This window comes from Crotalus tigris, unplaced genomic scaffold, assembly GCF_016545835.1.
Source record: "Crotalus tigris isolate CLP2741 ecotype Arizona unplaced genomic scaffold, ASM1654583v1 scf7180000018371.15429387391:27106975, whole genome shotgun sequence".
Lineage (NCBI taxonomy): Eukaryota > Metazoa > Chordata > Lepidosauria > Squamata > Viperidae > Crotalus > Crotalus tigris.
The window spans coordinates 26,260,814-26,278,774 of record NW_024096970.1 but is presented as its reverse complement, the minus strand read 5'-3'; the positions used below and the strand labels follow the sequence as shown (position 1 = coordinate 26,278,774).

Below are 17,961 nucleotides of genomic sequence, written 5' to 3'. Positions count from 1 at the left end.
AAAAAGTGAAGAGAGAAGTGCTTTTTTTTCCTTTCCCCCCATAATAATATAATGTTAAATAATTTTCAGAAGACGAGTTTACAAAATGATTCAAATTCAGGCTATGTCACATTTTAAAACTTCCCATGAGTTTGAAGCACCTGAGTGCACAGCAGCTGTTTCAAAAACAAAGCAGGTTGTTTTGCACTTAAGATACTGCCCTAAAAACCAAGAAAGACATCACTTGCTCAAAAGAGCTGTTTTGCATTCAAAATGAGATCTGTACTCAAAACAATTGTACTCAAATATGAAAGAGTCCAAATTTGAACTGTTTTGAAATATTTCTATTGTTGAAAATTTTATCCAGCATAGAATGTCAGGGCAACCAATATAATTCTTCATTCCACAAGTTAATTATCATTATCATTTATCATTAAATTATAAAAAATAAAAACAATGAATAAATGTTGGTTTGTTTTGATGCAGTAAAATATTTTATGTGATTATTCAATCTGCATCTATTTATCACAATAAAGATAAAAGCAATGAAAACGGTAAAGAAATAATGGCCCCAAAGACTGACATAGAATTGTTAATACTGACATATTTCTTCAAGACATTGTTTCTGATATGTATTAACAATTGTTTAATAGATTATTCCTACATATGTTTATTCAGAAATATATTTGTTTGCTACAATTTACTATCAGAGAAGCAAATTTACAGTTTTAGATTATTTTACAACTATGAATATATTCTTGAATTCTTACGTGTATGTTGGTTCCCATATTCGCCTAAGTTTATCTGATTTCACACTGCCATTGCAAGAAAGCTGCAGCAATTTTTGTACGTAGTAAAATATAGTTGAACGGAAATTTGTTAAGGGTAGCTCAACTTCACGAGTTGTACCGAGTCCTGTAACTTTCAAGATAAGTGCTAAACGTGGTGATGGCATACATTCAACTTCTTCTAGAAGTTCCGAATGAGGTGTTCCTGAAACCAATAAATTGATGAAAAAATAATAATTTACTATTTTCTGAGGCACCTGCAAACTCATGTAAATTTGAATTGATGCAATCTTTGTGTACAACTAAGATAAATGTGTAGGTAATAAAAGGCAATGGAACTGTTAAGGCTAGATTTAAGGAATGAATAGCCTTACAATCATAGAGGCCTTTTAGAGAGCAAACGGTGGGAGAAGGACAGCAGTAAACATGAGCATTAAGTTCCAAAGACTGATAAAGGCACACTGGGGCCATTATAATTATACACTATAATCTTCTTAAAATGTCATTAGCAATTTGTATAGTGTGTAGATATAGAAACATAGTGTCTATAAAAAAAAACTCTAACAAAGTAAGGAAAAAATGCTCAAGGAGTATCACAAGATTATTTTAGGTTCAGTGTTTCCTCAGGAACAGAGATTTTGTGGGATCTAGGAGGTAGCAGCACAAAGTATTTACTTATTGTCCTTCTGCATTGCTTTACAGTCTATCACGTATTTTTGTTATATTGCATCTTGCACAACTTTACTGTCAACTATAGTGTACCAAACATAAATAAGCGTAAACGTTTTTTTAAAAATCATCTTTACTTCTCGGTTTCCCAGCCTAACTTTAAAAAAATCTTGCAAGTTTCTTTAAGAATAACATTTTAAATATACACCATTTTCAAATAAATTGTCAAAAAATATGAGGAAAAGGAAAAAAAAATAATAAAGAGCACTCTTATGCAGTTCTGCTGCTTTTCTTTTTTTTTTTTAAACTAGCATTACTTCTCTGATGTATTTTAATTGCCTAACTGTTTAAAGAAATCACCCTTTGGGAGATATTTTTCAAAACTAAAATTAACTTTTGCACAAAATGGCCTGCTACTCAAAAATCAAATCAAAACAAAATCAAATCTTTATTATTGTCATAAACCAGCATAAATTATTCAGAAACACGGCAGCCTGTTCTTTCTGTGAAGAGTTAACTTTGCTGGACAATTAATCCAATAATGCTAAAAAATACAAGATGGGATAAAATGAAAGAAAGAGAAGAACCTATAAATTCATTAACATTCAAGTAAAAATTTTTATAGTTACATTATTTATTCCAGTCCTTCAAATTCTATTGCTTTAAGTCCCACAATTAGCCTTTGCTCAATATCCCTGGGTTTCAATTCCTTCCAATGAAAAAGATGTGTACACCTACAGTTTTATCCCGATATGAAGGTAGCATGAGATATTTGTTGGCATAACAATGTTTTTTCTCTCCCATTCCAACCATTGGCTTCAGGGACAAAGAATTTATATATATTTATATCTAAATCTATCAACTTAGTGTGTTTTCTAATACCTGTACCACCCTAGTAATATCATGTCTAATAAAGCTGTGACATAAACCATAGAAGTTGGGTTCAAACATTCCACTAAACCCAAACCAAACAATTCCATTGTTATGACTTTACATAACTTGTGAAACAGTTTTTTAACAACCCTCCTGCCCACCCACAAATCTATTCATACAACGTGAATTTCCCACATTTTTTAAACTGCTCTCATGTATACCTGGGGGAGGAATTTCTAAATCAGTTGTTTGCTGCACATTAGTACGGCCAGGTCTTGGATCAAAAGTAGGTACTAGAGCAGAAAATTGGCGTTTTAACACATAATCATCATCCCATGTCCTTCTACGTCCTCCTTTTGTTTCATACTCCTCTTCTTCCTGTTCAAAACATTACAGTATGGAAGTAAATGAAAATGTGTAGGACTAGTTGAAAATATCAGTTTGATTTAAAGCATAAACATAAACATAAAAAATGGGGAAAATGGAAAAAACTTTGATCAGTTAGGTTTAAGTCTAAATTCAACAAATAAATCACTTGTATTTGGGGATTCATCAATAAAAAAAAGCAAACACGTTCAGTATTAGGTTTGTATAAGTTGCTTAAATTTTGTTACAATTATAAATCTCTCTTAAATTCAAGACTAGAATAAATGGAGAGAAAATAGAACTAAAACATATGTACTGTACCATTACTTCTTCGTATTCCTGATCTTCTTGATTGTCATCTTCATTTTCATCATCCTCCTCGTCTGGCTCTGGTAGATCTTCATCATCATCTAATTCAGCCAACAGAGTACTAGCCCGGCAACTATCAAGGAAATCTACACAGAAAAACATAAGACAACTATATGGTACTCTCTAAAAAGAAAGATAGCAAAGGTGATAGATGAACTGATTTGATAAATTCAAAACAGGAACAGGAAAAAAAGTTCACTTAGCATGATGTTCAAGAAAACAGGACTGAAACCTATTTTAAGAAATTATGACAAATTAGGGCAACATTAAGCTGAAAGACGAAAAAGGATTTCAGAAAACAACCTGAAAAAGAATTGAAAATCCAAACCAATCTCATGTTTAATCTTAATGTTAAATAAAGAGATAGAAATATGCAGTTTTTTCCAGTATAATAGGAATGGGATTTTATAACCATTATTTCCTCCTTACACTTCCACTTCTTATTTTCAGAAAGAGTGATAAAACCCCGAAGAATCATCTTTGTAATTATTTTTAAAACTACAATTCTAATAAATGATTGCTATCTTACCATGGCAATTTGAACAATGTACTATAACAATATACTATACTCAAAATTAAAACAACAGAGCATTAACTTTCTGTACCTGATCTCATTTCCCATACAATTGCTGCAATATTGACATGTTAACTATTTTGCTTAGAAACAGAGATTTTGGACTCGATTGTGGCTATAAGTCAAGGACTACTTATATTCAGATGAGCACAAACACAGAGCAACTGCTCTGAACATCAGAAAAAGGAAACAGGTCATCTATATAACATCTTCCAGCAAAGTGGATATCCACACAACTTCATCAAAAAGTGCCTGACTAGTCAACACAATATAGGACTTTCTTGTTTTTCTCTGAAGATGTTTCACTTCTCTTCCAAGAAGGGTCTTCAGCTTTGACTGGATGTTAGGGAATGGAAGGATTTATACTCCTCAAGGAGTATATAAATCCTTCTATTCCCCGCCATCCAGTCAGAGCTGAAGAAGCGTCTTGGATGAGTAGAGAAACATCTTCAAAGAAAAACAAGAAAGTCCAGTTGCCTTATGAAAAAGCATCTTTGGGACAACTATGACCTGGATGACTGAGAATCTCCATAGACAACCCAATATAGCACAATCAATACAAGCTGTTAACAGGGTGACACTGCAAACATCAAAAACATCTCAGAAACCATCAACGATTATTAGATCCACATGACATCAGTGTAGCACACAAACCAACTAAAGCCTTCCAAAACATCCTAAGTAAATCAAAAGACCTAGCAGTCTCAGAAGAAAAAATAGGAGTCATATAGAACATAAGGTCTGAAATGGCCACTACGTAGCGCAAAAAGGCAGAAGACTAGCAGAGTACACCCTTGAGCATCAACTAGCAGTCAGAAGACATGATGAAAAATGTCATTGTTCTCTGTTCAAAATATCACCATTTGTTTTCCCAATCGGCGTACCCAACAACTGTGGACTATACATTCTCATCCCATTACGTTAATTCCCTCTCAGACCCTCACTTAATTTATCCAGTGCCATTTCCAGGGCTCCTGTATTATTGAATAATAATACTGATGGTAACTGCTTTCTTTGGAGAGTCAGATTTCAGTATAGTGTCCTGGGTTCAGCACTTGATTAACAATGGGTGTAAATCTAATTGTGGTCAATTACTCTATTATTATAATAGGTGGCTGTAGATCAGTATTTCATGCTGAAATAGTTTTGGATACCACAATAATATTTTTTTTAAAAAAGTAAATATAAAAATAAATCAGAATTCCCTGTGAGTAATAATGAAGATGTCCACAGACCTAAATCAAAGCACAAATATTCCCAGAGTTTTTTCATGTTATTGAGTAAAATACAATCATTTTCAAGAAGCAGTGTTTTGAATGTTTTGAAATAGCCCTTAATTCTTTTCTGTGACATGAAAATAATAGCTTGGCAGAGCTATTACAAGGCTCAGCTTCTCATTTTGCCATTTCAGCAGGAAGTCTTAAATGTTCTGTACTACTACTACTACTACTACTACTACTACTACTACTACTACTACTACTACTACAAATAATAAAAATAGTAACAATAATAATAAAGTTGGAAGGGACCTTGGCTAGTCCAACCCCCTGCTCAGGCAGGAAACCCTATACCATTTCGGACAAACAGCTGTCCAGTCTCTTCTTAAAAACTTCCAGTGTTGGAGCATTCACCGCTTCTGGAGGCAGGTTGGTTAATTGTCCTAACTGTCAGGAAGTTTCTCCTTAGTTCTAGGTTGCTTCTCTCCTTGATTAGTTTCCATCCGTTGCTTCTTGTCCTGTCTTCAGGCGCTTTGGAAAATAGCTTGACTCTCTCTTCTTTGTCGCAGCCCCTGAGATATTGGAACACTGCTATCATGTCCCCCCTCGTCCTTCTCTTCGCTAAACTAGACATACCCAATTCCAGCAACCGTTCCTTTTATGTTTCCAGTCCCCTAATTATCTTTGTTGCTCTTCTCTGTACTCTTTCTAGAGTCTCAACATCTTTTTTACATCGTGGTGACCAAAACTGGATGCAGTATTCCAAGTGTGGCCTTATGAAGGCATTATAAAATAGTATTAATACTTCATGTGATCTTGATTCTATCCCTCTGTTAATGCAGCCTAGCACTGTTTTTTGGCAGCACACTGCTGGCTCATATTTAAGTGATTGTCCACTAGGACTCCGAGATCCCTCTCACAGTTACTACTATTGAGCAAGGTACCCTCTATACTATACATGTACATTTGATTTTTCTTGCCTAAATATAGAACCTTAGTTTTTTCACCATTGAATTTTATTTTGTTAGATAGCGCCCAGTGTTCAGGTCTGTCCAGATCCTCCTGTATCTTAAGCCTAAAGGACTATGTATTGCATTTTATCATGTTTAAAGCCTACCCTGATCGATAGCAATAGCAGCTATACACTGGCCCACAGTATTTTGCAGCACTCTCTGAGCGGCTTATAGTGTCAGCATATTGCCCCCAACAATCTGGGTCCTCATTTTACTGACCTCGGAAGGTAGGAAGGCTGAGTCAACCTAGAGCCCCATCAGGACCTGAGCTACTACTGGTTGAGATTTTGGTGGAACAATTTGGGTAAACTATTGGCTGGGGAGCAAGATTAGCAATGGTGCACAGGATTCACTCAGGAACCATTTTGCACTTGATTCTGTTCTTGGACCACATAAACACAGATCAGTTTGACTTCTTCTCAATTTAGTTCACATCTATTGGTTTTTATATTTTAGCTTAAGAGCACAGTAACTGAGTGGTAATTAATGGAGACAGAGAATAGACTCTATACTGTTTTACAAAGGTCTTATATATTATTTTTTGCCCATGCTCTTTGCAGATGTACTTCTAAGCACACTTCAGAAATCAGAGATGACACATGGATATTTGGCTACAGGTTTATGTTTAAAGCACGGTCTCTTCTGTTTAGCCAGTGCATGCATATATTTAAATATCAGTAGTGTTGGCAAGATCTGAAATAATAATAATTGAAGAACGTGTTCTTTTCTTTGGCTCTGGTTTTAGTTAACCCTTTTTAGGTAATTAAGCATATACTACAGCAAGCTCAGCCGTATTAGGCAGCATTTGCAAACATGTAAGGAAGCCACATATTACAACAATGAAAATACAATTGGGCTTGAGGTCTCTTTGTTTGGAACATATCCCAAACATTCAGGGAGCTACTATTGCTATCTGAAAAATGGGAAGAGATAATCAATGCTGTGATCTATGTGTTGGGTCTAGTACCTCAGGATAACAACAGACATTTCAATTTGAACTGCTTAGGATTTTTTGTGTACTTTTTTGTAAAAAATGATAAAGTTTCTGCAAATTAGCTGATCAGTATTATAAGGAGCAATATTCTTGTTCTAACTTCCTGCTGTTTCCTATGACAAGAACATTCTAAATATTTAGGGTTTTATTCTGCCAAATATGTAATGTTAACACTTCAGCTGTTTTTCGGTGTTATTTTGTGGGTTTCTACAAGAATCAGTTCACATATTATGCCAAGCCATAGCAAGATTGTTTGTTCTTGGTTCAATGCGACATGTAAACCAATTCATTAATTCTTACACTTTTGTATAAGGCAGACCACTATATTTAGTTCAAGGAATCAAAATTAAAATTCCTAGCTCAACATTAGATATGAATCAATTTATTGAACATCGAAGTAATTTCAATTAGTTCTGAAGCAATAGGACTGTAAGGATGTTAAAAGTGTGAACATGTGTTAATATATATTTAAAATAAGTGATCATATTAATATATATTTAAAATAAGTGATCACAAGGCCCGCGGGCCAGATGTGGCCCGCCAAGGGCCCAAATTCGGCCCCTGGAGCTGTTCCAGAAATAGCAACCACCCCAACCCGGCTGGGCACCTCCTGGCGCACACACAGGAAAGGATGAGCACTCGGAGGCTGGTGGTGCGTAGGAGCAGCTGCAGCTCATTTGCCTCACCCCACCCCACCTGGCCTGGCCTCGTCCCACCCCTCCTGGCCTCGCCCATCACACCCGGCCATGCCCCGTTTTACTGGGTTTCTCCTTGTCCGGCTCTGCTTTGCCAGGCCTCGTCTCACCACGCCTGGCTCCACTTTGCTGGGCCAGGCACCAAAGTGCCCGCTGAAAACAGCAGAGTCTGTGTGTGCGCCTGCCTTGCTCAGGTCAGCCAAGCTCCCCACGGCGCAATCCGAGGCATGGAAAGCAAAGGCTGACGGGTGAGCTTGTAGTAGGCAGAAGACACAGACGCTGCTCTTTTCGGCAGCCCTTCTTGCCGCTGGGGCTGCTCTGCTCGCCTTCCTCTGCTCTAGCACCTCCATGCCCCGCTCACCAGCCTGGTCTCACAGCCTGCAAGGCTTTTCTTTCACTGGGATCGCTCCACCCCCAAGTGGGAAAGCCACGGCCGGCAACTTCCTGGCTTGCGGTTTCTGGCATGGGAGGGGGGTTGGAAGCAAAACTGCCCTTTCGACAGGCGTAGCAGGCGTGGATTCAATCCCGGCGTGGAGGCAACAGAGGGGAGGGTGAACTAAAAGGGAAGGCACTGCTCCACACATTTTTTTTAAGCTGCCAGAGGCTCCGGACAGAGGTTTCCCATTTTGACCCCTTCCCCTATCGTTTCCTCTTGCTCCATGGCTCTCAGCTCAGCTCTCCCAGAACCTGCACATATGTTTGGATGTGTGTGTGTGTGTGTGCGCGTGGGGGAGAGAGTCTCACCTCCTGCAGCCCCACTGTGACATCGGGGAGGAAAAGAACGGGAGAGGCGAGAGAAGCTGTGATGGGAGCTTCTTGCATCCTTCCACAGGGCTGGGGGCAGGAGCTGAGGGGGGCAGGGCATGATGCAATTGGCAGCGGGTTGAGAAAAAGAAACAAATACTTCAAAAAAAACCAGCTTTCATTAGTTTGCAGCTTGCCATCGCAGAAGGTCTCTGTTGAGGGTGGGGGCTGCAAGAGGTGAGACACACACACATACACCTTCCTGTGCGCTCACACACACAAACACACTGTGTGGATCTGGGAGAGGTGAGCTAAGCCACGCAGAGGCAATGATGGGAGGAGGGGAAGCCTTTGCCCACTGCTGGCTGCCCATTGCCACCTCTGCCTGGAGCCTCTGGCAGCTTAAAAAAAAAGCAAGGAGAGAAGGAAGGAAGGAAGGAAGGAAGGAAGGAAGGAAGGAAGGAAGGAAGGAAGGAAGGAAGGAAGGAAGGAAGGAAGGAAGGAAAGAAGGAAGGAAGGAAGGGGATTACAATGAGAGAGGGTCTGAGGGAAGTGCTGCCTTAGCACTTGGCCACCAGCAGCCTTGCTGCCCTTTTGCTATCCCCTTGTCTCCTCCTCCTGATCTCTCCTGGTGGTCTCCCATCCTATTGCTGAGGATACTTTAGTTACAAAGCCAGGCTTCTTCACATGGAGAGGGACTGGGCCTCCCTCTGACCCACATACTTTGCCCCCTCCCACACATCATGAACAACTTGGCCAAGGAGAGCAAGAACAGCAGCAGCAGCTTCCAGTAGGAGGAGGTAAGCGCAACAAGACACTCCTTGGGACAGCAGGGCTAGGCTGGGCTGGGCTGGGCTGGGCTGGGCTGTGGGGTCCCGGTGCCCTGCAGCCCCGCCCAGGCCACACAGGTGCCTCCCATCACAAGCGATGTCGAGCTGGCCACGCCCACCCTGACCACACCCACCCAGCCCCCCAAGGTCAACCACAACCCTGATGTGGCCCTCAGTGAAATTGAGTTTGACACCCCTGCTCTATATAAATGGCCATATAAATCCAATTGTATTTCCCTGCTCTGGGCCTTTTATAATTATAATTTGCTGCAGATATCTAAAAGAACAAACTAAGACTAGTGCACAATGTACAAACAAACTGCCAACAATGATTTGAAACTGAGGTTTTGAATTTGAACAAACGTTAAATATTAAAAACGCTATGGAAATGCTAATTACTAACTGCAAATGCTTTTCAACATTTTTGACAATGCTCCTAAATCTATTCACATCTCATGAAATATCCCACACTGTTCACCAACTTACAGAAGAGCAAAGAGAACAGTTATTAAGAAAAAGAATGAGAAATAGTAATTTTAGAAGCACATTTCTATCCATATTGTTATAAATATGCCATGGTAGTTGTTGCAAACCTATTCTTCAAATGACTGATTGTAGCAAAGCATAAGGAAGACTACCTATAAATCCGTGCAATAGACGTATACAGATGATGGTTTCATTTACTATGGCATTCAAATTTCATGGCCTGTATATCAAAACACCACTACTGAAATGTCAATAAAGAAGTACCTTAAGTGACAACCATGTAAGAGGAGTGTGTAGAGCTGAAGTATATGGAAACATTGACAGAAGCTGAGATGCTTTGTGAAGAGGCCTTTATGTAGCTAATAAAGGGGCAAACAATCATTGATGTGCTTTAGTAAATGAAATTACTAAGCACAAAACCTGTGACAAAAATAAACCATGAATGGGAAATCTGCTTATGTTCATTTAAAAATAAAACTTACCATATAAAGAATATTCTGCTTCCTGACCTGTATCGCTCTCACTAGATGTTGATGTTAGGCTAGTAGTTAGAGTGTTACTAAGTGACTGACCAACAGATAAAACTGTAGTTGCTGTGGCTACATTGTTGCTGCTAGTAACACTGGATGTAGACATGGTCACTGTTGAGGTGGTACCAGTTGTAGTCAGATTAGGAAAACTTTGGGCACCCATTAGAGGAGAAGCTATAAAGATATGGTAAGATAAAATAAATAATCCAAAGTAGTACAATTTACATTAATGAGTGTTGTGTATTAAACCAATATTAAAAAAGAAAAAAAACAGAAGTCACTAAGCTTATGGTAATAACGCAGAACTGCAGGCCAAGAAAAAATAGACTGTTAAATAAAACAGAACATCAAAATAAGTATAGAAGCAAATGTGATTCTTATGAAGTAGCCCACATATCTAGTTTTAATAATTAGATAATGCATAATCCATATTATAAAAAGTTTGTGATTATAAAGAGTTTATATATGTGGGCTACTTCCCAGTTCAAGGAAACTGAGAGTTCAACAATGTTTCTTACTTTACAAATTCATAGCACTACTGTATCCTTAGTAGGACAGGACCAGAGAATCAAAAGAAAGGTTGAAGTAGGAGTTGCTGCCTCCATTTCACTTTCTAAGCAGAAACATATTTAGAAAATTCTGCAAGACTCTATTTCTTTCTTCTGGTTTGTGTACACTGAACAGCCACCATAAAGGGTTATTTTAGTTATTTTTTCAAATTTATTCAGTCGCCTGTCTAACTCAAAGTAAATTATTACCTCACAGGCAACAATTCTACTGATTTAAAATGAGCATATTTTTAATTATATGTTCAGGATCTGCAATAGTTCTTCTCCTTAAAAATCACTAGGTCTTCCCCAGTTCAGTTCATGATTTACTGTCCATTTCTACAACATGATTTGTTCAGCAGTGCATCATAACAAACTACAGTCTGGCATGAACACTGAAGACTCATAACCAACTTTCACTACCTGCTATCAATCATTATATTTTAGTGATCCTTAATGATGTTCTAGGATGGAAAAAATTAGATACAATGTTTATAGAATTGCAAAATACATCATAGAGGCTACTAGACTATTTAATTGATTTCATCTTTTAAAATTAAATGTTTAAAGTTGCAACATGTAATAAAACATACATTGATTTACACAATATTCCATAAAACTGTCCTCAAACATTACATACCCTGATGTATTCTAAGTTTCCAAAGTACAAGCAATAACATTCCAAAACAAAATGAAAACTGCATAGTAGCCCCTCAAATGGTTCATGGTATTTAAGCTACATTTCAGATTCTAATGATTTCAAATTCTTTTCTATAAAAAAAAAACAACTTCACTATTTTCTCACTGCATGTAACAGTGCTCATACCATTTTTTAAATGGCTCTGCTAAGTAAAAGCAACAACTGACACAAACACTAAATAATCACACGACATTGTATTCAGTTCAGTATAAAACACTCAGTAGTAGGTCCTCAATTTGGCAAAATAGGATTTATTCCTGACTTTTTTTTTTTTTACCATAAAATATACTTGTTTTCAAAGTGGCATTATATATCTTCTGGTGGTTCTGTTACAAAAAATAATTCAATAATTTTTTTCTGTAATGAAAATAATCAAAATCCACTATTCCATAAAAGTACTGCAGAAGAAAAATAAATGCAGACAAAGTCACAATATAAAGATTACATATTTCTAAATTAGATAAAATATAAATGTAATATTCTGGACAGTAACACATGGATGCATTCCTTGGGACTTCAGCAATTGGCTAGAATTAAAGGTACAGTTAATATAATTAGATAAAATCAAAGAAAATTAGCATGGCAACGGTAGATTATATTTGATGTTTTAATGAACAAAATATGAAAAAGAGTTATTTTACTCCAAACCAAACCTTTTAAAAAAGGGCAAGGAACATTCTAGAGTATGACTGTCATTAGCTGTACTAAATCCAATACCATATAACAATATGGGGCAATATGGCTAATGTTAAGTATTCAATTGCCCTTTCCAAAATTATTTCAAAAGAACACTCTCTCTTTTGTACAGAAATTACATCAGTTTATCAAAACACTTTTTACTTACTTGCAGTGCTCATGACATTTCTTCCCAAAGTATTAGTGCTGTTATCACTGCTACTTCGGCTTAAATTCATGTTGTTAGTAGCATTGGTGCGAGCTATATTTGCCACTCTCCGGACAAAGGACTCCAAACTAGAGGTTTCCCGCGAAGATAAATTAGGAACACTTGCACTGGAACTCATTGGAGCTCCAGCAGCCAGCAGTGAACTCACTGATAGTCTGTTACTTGCTGAAGAACTAAGGGGTCTTTGGGAAGCAGCTTCTTTATTAGTTAGCTCAGATACCGAACTAACGTCTGGAGAACTCACACTAACAATTCCCATGGATATGGCATTGGATTCCCCAGTCGCACGGATTGAGTTGTCAGGTCCTAGCTTTCTTTCAACATTTTCATTGCCCACATCTGCTGTTAAGGTGCTGGTACTTGCACTGGATGCTGAACCTACTTCAGTTTGGGGCATGCCATCAGCAGTAGAAAGTACAACTATTGGCTCATGGACGTCAGTGCCTGAAACTATATTTTGCTCCATTACATTTTCAGATCTCCGTTCCATTTTGGTCGAACCCAAGCTGATGTCGCTGCTACTGGCCACGCTACACACAGAACTGCTACTTCCTTTTCTACTTGAGGAGCCTGCAGCAGCAGTCATCTTGTCTGGACAGTTGTTTTTCACCAAGCTGCTCCATGACTGCGTTGTGCCTGAAACAGTGGATGAAACAGGTTTGGGTGATGCCGCTGAATCAGGGTCGTACCCTGGGGCAAGCTTGAGGTCAAATTTTCCTTCTGCGCCCATACGGTAAGAGTTAGAGCCACCAGCATCCCAGGTGACATCAATCCAGCCTAGAAAGGGACAGGAGTTTGTGAGACCCAGCAGAAAGCAGACAGGAGCGTGTCAGACAGTAGCTCCACAACATGGGATCAGCTTCCCATCGGGCCATTATTCTGAGCTATAAAAAATACTTAAGGGAATTTGAAGTAAGATAAAAAATTTAAAACTCAAACAGCATGATTGTTGTAGATGTTATCTGGTTGTTCACTGTAATTCTACAGATTTGAGAACCCATCCAAATGCTGGAAACACAACTTGATGTCAACTTTGTTTTAAAAAAATTATTCCCTTAAAAATAAAAAAAATGACCTACATGAAAGAAATATATGGGCGTTTAAAGGATACGGTGATTTATTCTTCATATCTCTATATTTTAAAATCTTAAGTTACTGAAAAAGTCTGGATGCCATCTTTCCCTTTTTGACTTTGTTAATCACTATCAAGATAAAGCAGCAATCAAAGCGACACCAGCAACCATCAAGCCAGAGTCTTAAAAATAGGTAGCTTCTTCTCTAAATGGCATTCAAATAACATTGCTCAAGGTGGGATGATGGGAGGGGGGAAAAAAGCAGGCCAAACTTTTTCAAGTTTCACTTGCAGCTGCTAGTGATAAAGGTAGTGTGTGTGTGTGTGTGTGTGTGTGTGTGTGTGTGTGTGTGTGTAGTCCTCGACTTATGACAATTGAGCTCAAAATTTCTGTTGCTAAGCAAGACAGTTGTTGAGTTTTGCCCCATTTTATGACCTTTTCTCCACAGTTGTTAAGTGAATCACTGCAGTTATTAAATTAGTAACATGCTTGTTAAGTAAATCTGGCTTCCCCATTGATTTTGCTTGTCAAAAGGCAGTTGGGAAAGTTACCAATGGTAATCACATGGCCCCAGGACAGTGCAACTATCATAAATAAATGCCAGTTGCTCAGCACCTATATTTTGATCACATGACCACAGGGATCCTGCAGCAGCCATAAGTGTGAAAACTGGTCATAAGTCATTTTTTTTCAGTGCTGTTATAACTTCGAATGGGCACTAAACAAATGGTTGTAAGTCGAGGATTACCTTTATTAGCTTGAAATTTGGTTTTAAATAATTAGCAATTTAATATTTATTAAATGAACATTTTAATATAATCTGTAATTATAAAATGTGCATTAAAATATCCAATAAATTCCAAACTGTCATATTTGTCTTCTACATTTGTTATTTAATTTGAACTTATTTTTGAAAAAATGAGAAAGTAATTTATTTGTATCCTGCCTTTATTATTTTTACAAATAACTGAAGGTGGTGAACACATCCAACACACCTTCCTCCTATTTTCCCCACAACAACAATGCTGTAAGGTGGGTTGGGCTGAGAGAGAGTGACTGGCCCAAAGTCACCCAACTGGCTTTCGTTGCTAAGGCAGGATATGAACCCATGGACTTCCACTTTTTAGCCTTGTGTCTTAATCACTAAATCAATCTGGCTCTTATTTTCTATGTTATAAATCTGGAAATCGTAAATTGAGAAAACCTAGTGTTTCAGAACTGCTAAAATATCAGTTTATTATTGATAGTAAAATATCTTTATTTTAGAAAATACCAGACCTATTACTAAATTCAGTAGTTTTATTTTAATGTGACTTTCTGTAAAATCTGAAAGTCATATATACAGAAAAGCAGAAAGATTTGGAGTAGATAGATCTTATTGACCTAGGGTTCCGGATAGCCTTGAAACCTACTTTTGGCCCCAGACCTGGGTTTGATGTTTGTCACTATTTACTGGCGCATGTACTATTTTGTAGGTTTTATTAGAGTATTTTAATCTGGGCTGTTTGCTGATTTAACGTTTCTTGATGTTTTTCTATTTTTTTTAGTTTTTTAAACCACCCAGAGTCCACTAGAATAGGACAATTAATTAATTAATCAAAATAAATAAATATTTTTTTTTAAAAAAAAGATAATCTAAACTTAAAAAAATAATCTAAAAATCTAGTAAAACTAAAAATTCTCCCTTAGCGATATCCAATTTAATTTCATTATATACAGTGTTAAAAAAGCAGTTAGATCCCAGTGAAGCTAACAAGATAAGAAAATGCATAGTAAACTTGATAAAAGCCAAAGGGAAAAAAGGCAAGTTGCAAAATGCTAAGCCAGAAGACCATAGCTAGCTGTTTTTATATGATATATAGAGAGAGGTTTTGTTTTTCTTGAATAATTGATCATTCATACGGTATGAAGCACACCAAAAATAAGAGTACAATGGTTATAGTTAAACTGCACAACCTATACAATTAGTATAAGATATGCTTTGTTTATGATTTCATTACTATATGTGAAAAACATATTACATTCACATCATATGGAGCCAAGAATTTTGGTCTAGGGCAACAAAATGTTCTTTATTAGTTAACTAGTTTTGTTGAAATACATATTTCTAGAACTATACATGAAAAATTTCTTCTGTCCAGGTAGATTAGATTTGAAAAATATCTACAGAGGTCATTTCCACTGTATTTCTGTATTTTTTTGGTTAGGTGAAGAGTCTACTATTTAGTCACTTATTATTGTTATTTTTAAGAGATCATTATTTTTCAAAGGAACGTCACATAGTATAGGCCTCAATTGTTCTTGGTTCTCTTTTCCTTTGGAAATAAATCTATTAAGTTTCAAGTATTGGTAATCAAACTTATTTTAAAACAATCATGTTTAGCACTGTGGAATTATTTACATTTTATAAAGCATAAATCAGTTTAATTTCAGCAATTGCCCTTTTTATTTAACATAAGCAAACATGTGTGATCAGAGTAGAGGACTGTAATTGCAGGCTAACTCTGCCCACAGCCTGAAGTTTGATCCTGACAGGCTGAAATTGACTCAGCCTTCCATCCTTCCAAGGTTGGTAAAATGAAGACCCGATTGTTGGGGGTAATATGCTGACTCTGTAAACCACTCAGAGTGTGCTGTAAAGCACTATGAAGTAGTATATAAGACTAAGTGCTATTGCTATTATATGTTTCTTGCTTTTGAGAAAGCTTTGCAAAGTTATTGAATGTTGAAATTTGCTGCTGGTAATAAGACTGGCATATGAGATGGAAATAAAGTATTGTGAATGGAATCCTTAGCAAATGGATCAGTACTGAGAAAGGATATGTTATATCCCCTTGACTGTTTAGTATATTAAGAATAAATGTTAAGAAATACTTGTGGTAATATTAGAAGGGTATTGATTAGGGACATGAACTTGCATATATATTTCTATAGATGACACTGTGATATAATAAGGTATACAAATCTGCAAATTACAATATCAAACACCAAGGTTGACAAGGAAAAGAGAATGAAGGTTTGCAAATTTCATATAAATGGTAAAAAACTAAAACATGTAGATGAGTATGTATACCTTGGTAGAATGTTCATTGACAGTGGGAAATGGATGGAGATACTTTAAAATGTGCAAATATTGGTTAAAAGAAGCACTATTTGGTCTTTTACTTATCAAAAAAAGTAAAAATGTCTCTTTATAAAATATGCTATGTCCACTTTACTATACAGAAAAAAAAAGCTGGCTATGTCAGGAGAAGCAAAATAAGTTGATTTCAATAGGAAAGGGGCTCTTGAGAAGTATGTGGGATAGAGTACAAAGATTCATGATGACAGTGAGAAGGAATATACTGAAGTGGTATTGCCACATAGAGAGAAGGAATTGGATTATAACGGCAAAGCAAATATACGAGGAAAGGATATTCATATCATAAAAAAGATAGTAGTGAGAAAGTTGGAGGGAGTTGATTAGTTGATTAGATTCATAAAAGTGAGAAGTTTAAGGAAGGAAAGATAATGTATGAACCAGTGCATGAATTGGGGGAAAGCAAGGCTTTTTTTTTTTTTTTTTAAGAATAGAAAGGAATGGATAGTTGGAATGTTGGAATAAATTAGTTTTAGTTAAGTTTTTTTTTCCTTATTCTTATCCCATGTCATTATTTTTTGGCTTTCTATTTCTTTCTCCTTTCCTTACTCCATATAATGTTGCTTGCCCCAAAAGGGAACAGTGAAATGATTTATGAGCAAATTATCAGCCAAATGTACCAATTATTGTTTTCACAATGATTTCTGAATAAACATTTTCCATTTACATAAGTTAAATATGCAAGAATAAAAGACTATTTTAATAGTCATTTGAGAAGAGGAAGTTATTTACATATCTGCTTACCATTATGTAATTCACCTGTAACAGTGCCTTCCCCTTGGGGGCTACCATCTTGATCTCTCCATTTCCAGTCAATTCCTCTGATGACACGAGCACCTGGAACCATGTATTTCAGAACCTGAGAACGAATCAGTCTTCTCTGCCTTCGCAGATTAGCCTCTGCTTCTTTAGCTGCTTTTCCTAAACAGATGTGAAACTTGGTTTATAAACCCTGTTTTGACTCAATCTATATATCATCAGACATTCTAATCTGGCTCAAAGTAGCTGAAATGCAACAAATGCAACCCAGCCGATTATGTCATATTAAAATCTCTTTATAGCTATCAACAAATATTGGGAAAATACACAATTTAGATTACTGTAGTAATAATAATAATAATAATGTTACTTTACAATGCTTACCTAACTGATCTTCGCACACACCACTGACAGTGCCATAAAGTTCAAATCCTGACAGGGAGAGATAGTGTGTCTGCCCACTGGCATTCTTTCCCATCTGTTTAATTCTTATATGCCTCCAACCTTGTTTTTCATCCTTTGGTGACTCTAGTGGCCAGGTTGCCGTTGAACTTTATATTTGGGAAAATTGCACCAAAAATTACAGTTTTTCTTTTTTTTAAATAGGCAAATGAGCAAACACACACACATAAAATAATTACATTTTGGGGTTTAAAGCATTAATATTTTTAAAAGCCAGGCACCTTGAAAATAAGGAATCAGTTGCTCAAC

The 17,961-nt window shown here is 36.8% G+C and overlaps 1 protein-coding gene across 11 annotated transcripts in view; it reads right to left on the bottom strand.

Moving 5' to 3' along the window:
* Positions 1-17,961, bottom strand: part of HECTD1 (HECT domain E3 ubiquitin protein ligase 1) — a 77,851-nt gene that overhangs the window by 14,007 nt on the left and 45,883 nt on the right. For 5 of the 11 annotated variants that reach the window (XM_039351904.1, XM_039351897.1, XM_039351899.1 and 2 more), the window contains 7 exons: positions 17,635-17,801; positions 17,236-17,412; positions 12,220-13,056; positions 10,080-10,301; positions 2,997-3,130; positions 2,531-2,687; positions 750-972 (listed from right to left, as the gene is read on the bottom strand). In XM_039351904.1, coding sequence (XP_039207838.1) covers positions 750-972; positions 2,531-2,687; positions 2,997-3,130; positions 10,080-10,301; positions 12,220-13,056; positions 17,236-17,412; positions 17,635-17,801 — 1,917 coding nt within the window. The remainder of the gene's footprint in view (positions 1-749; positions 973-2,530; positions 2,688-2,996; positions 3,131-10,079; positions 10,302-12,219; positions 13,057-17,235; positions 17,413-17,634; positions 17,802-17,961) is intronic. The other 6 variants (XM_039351902.1, XM_039351905.1, XM_039351908.1 and 3 more) reach the window with 4 other exon arrangements.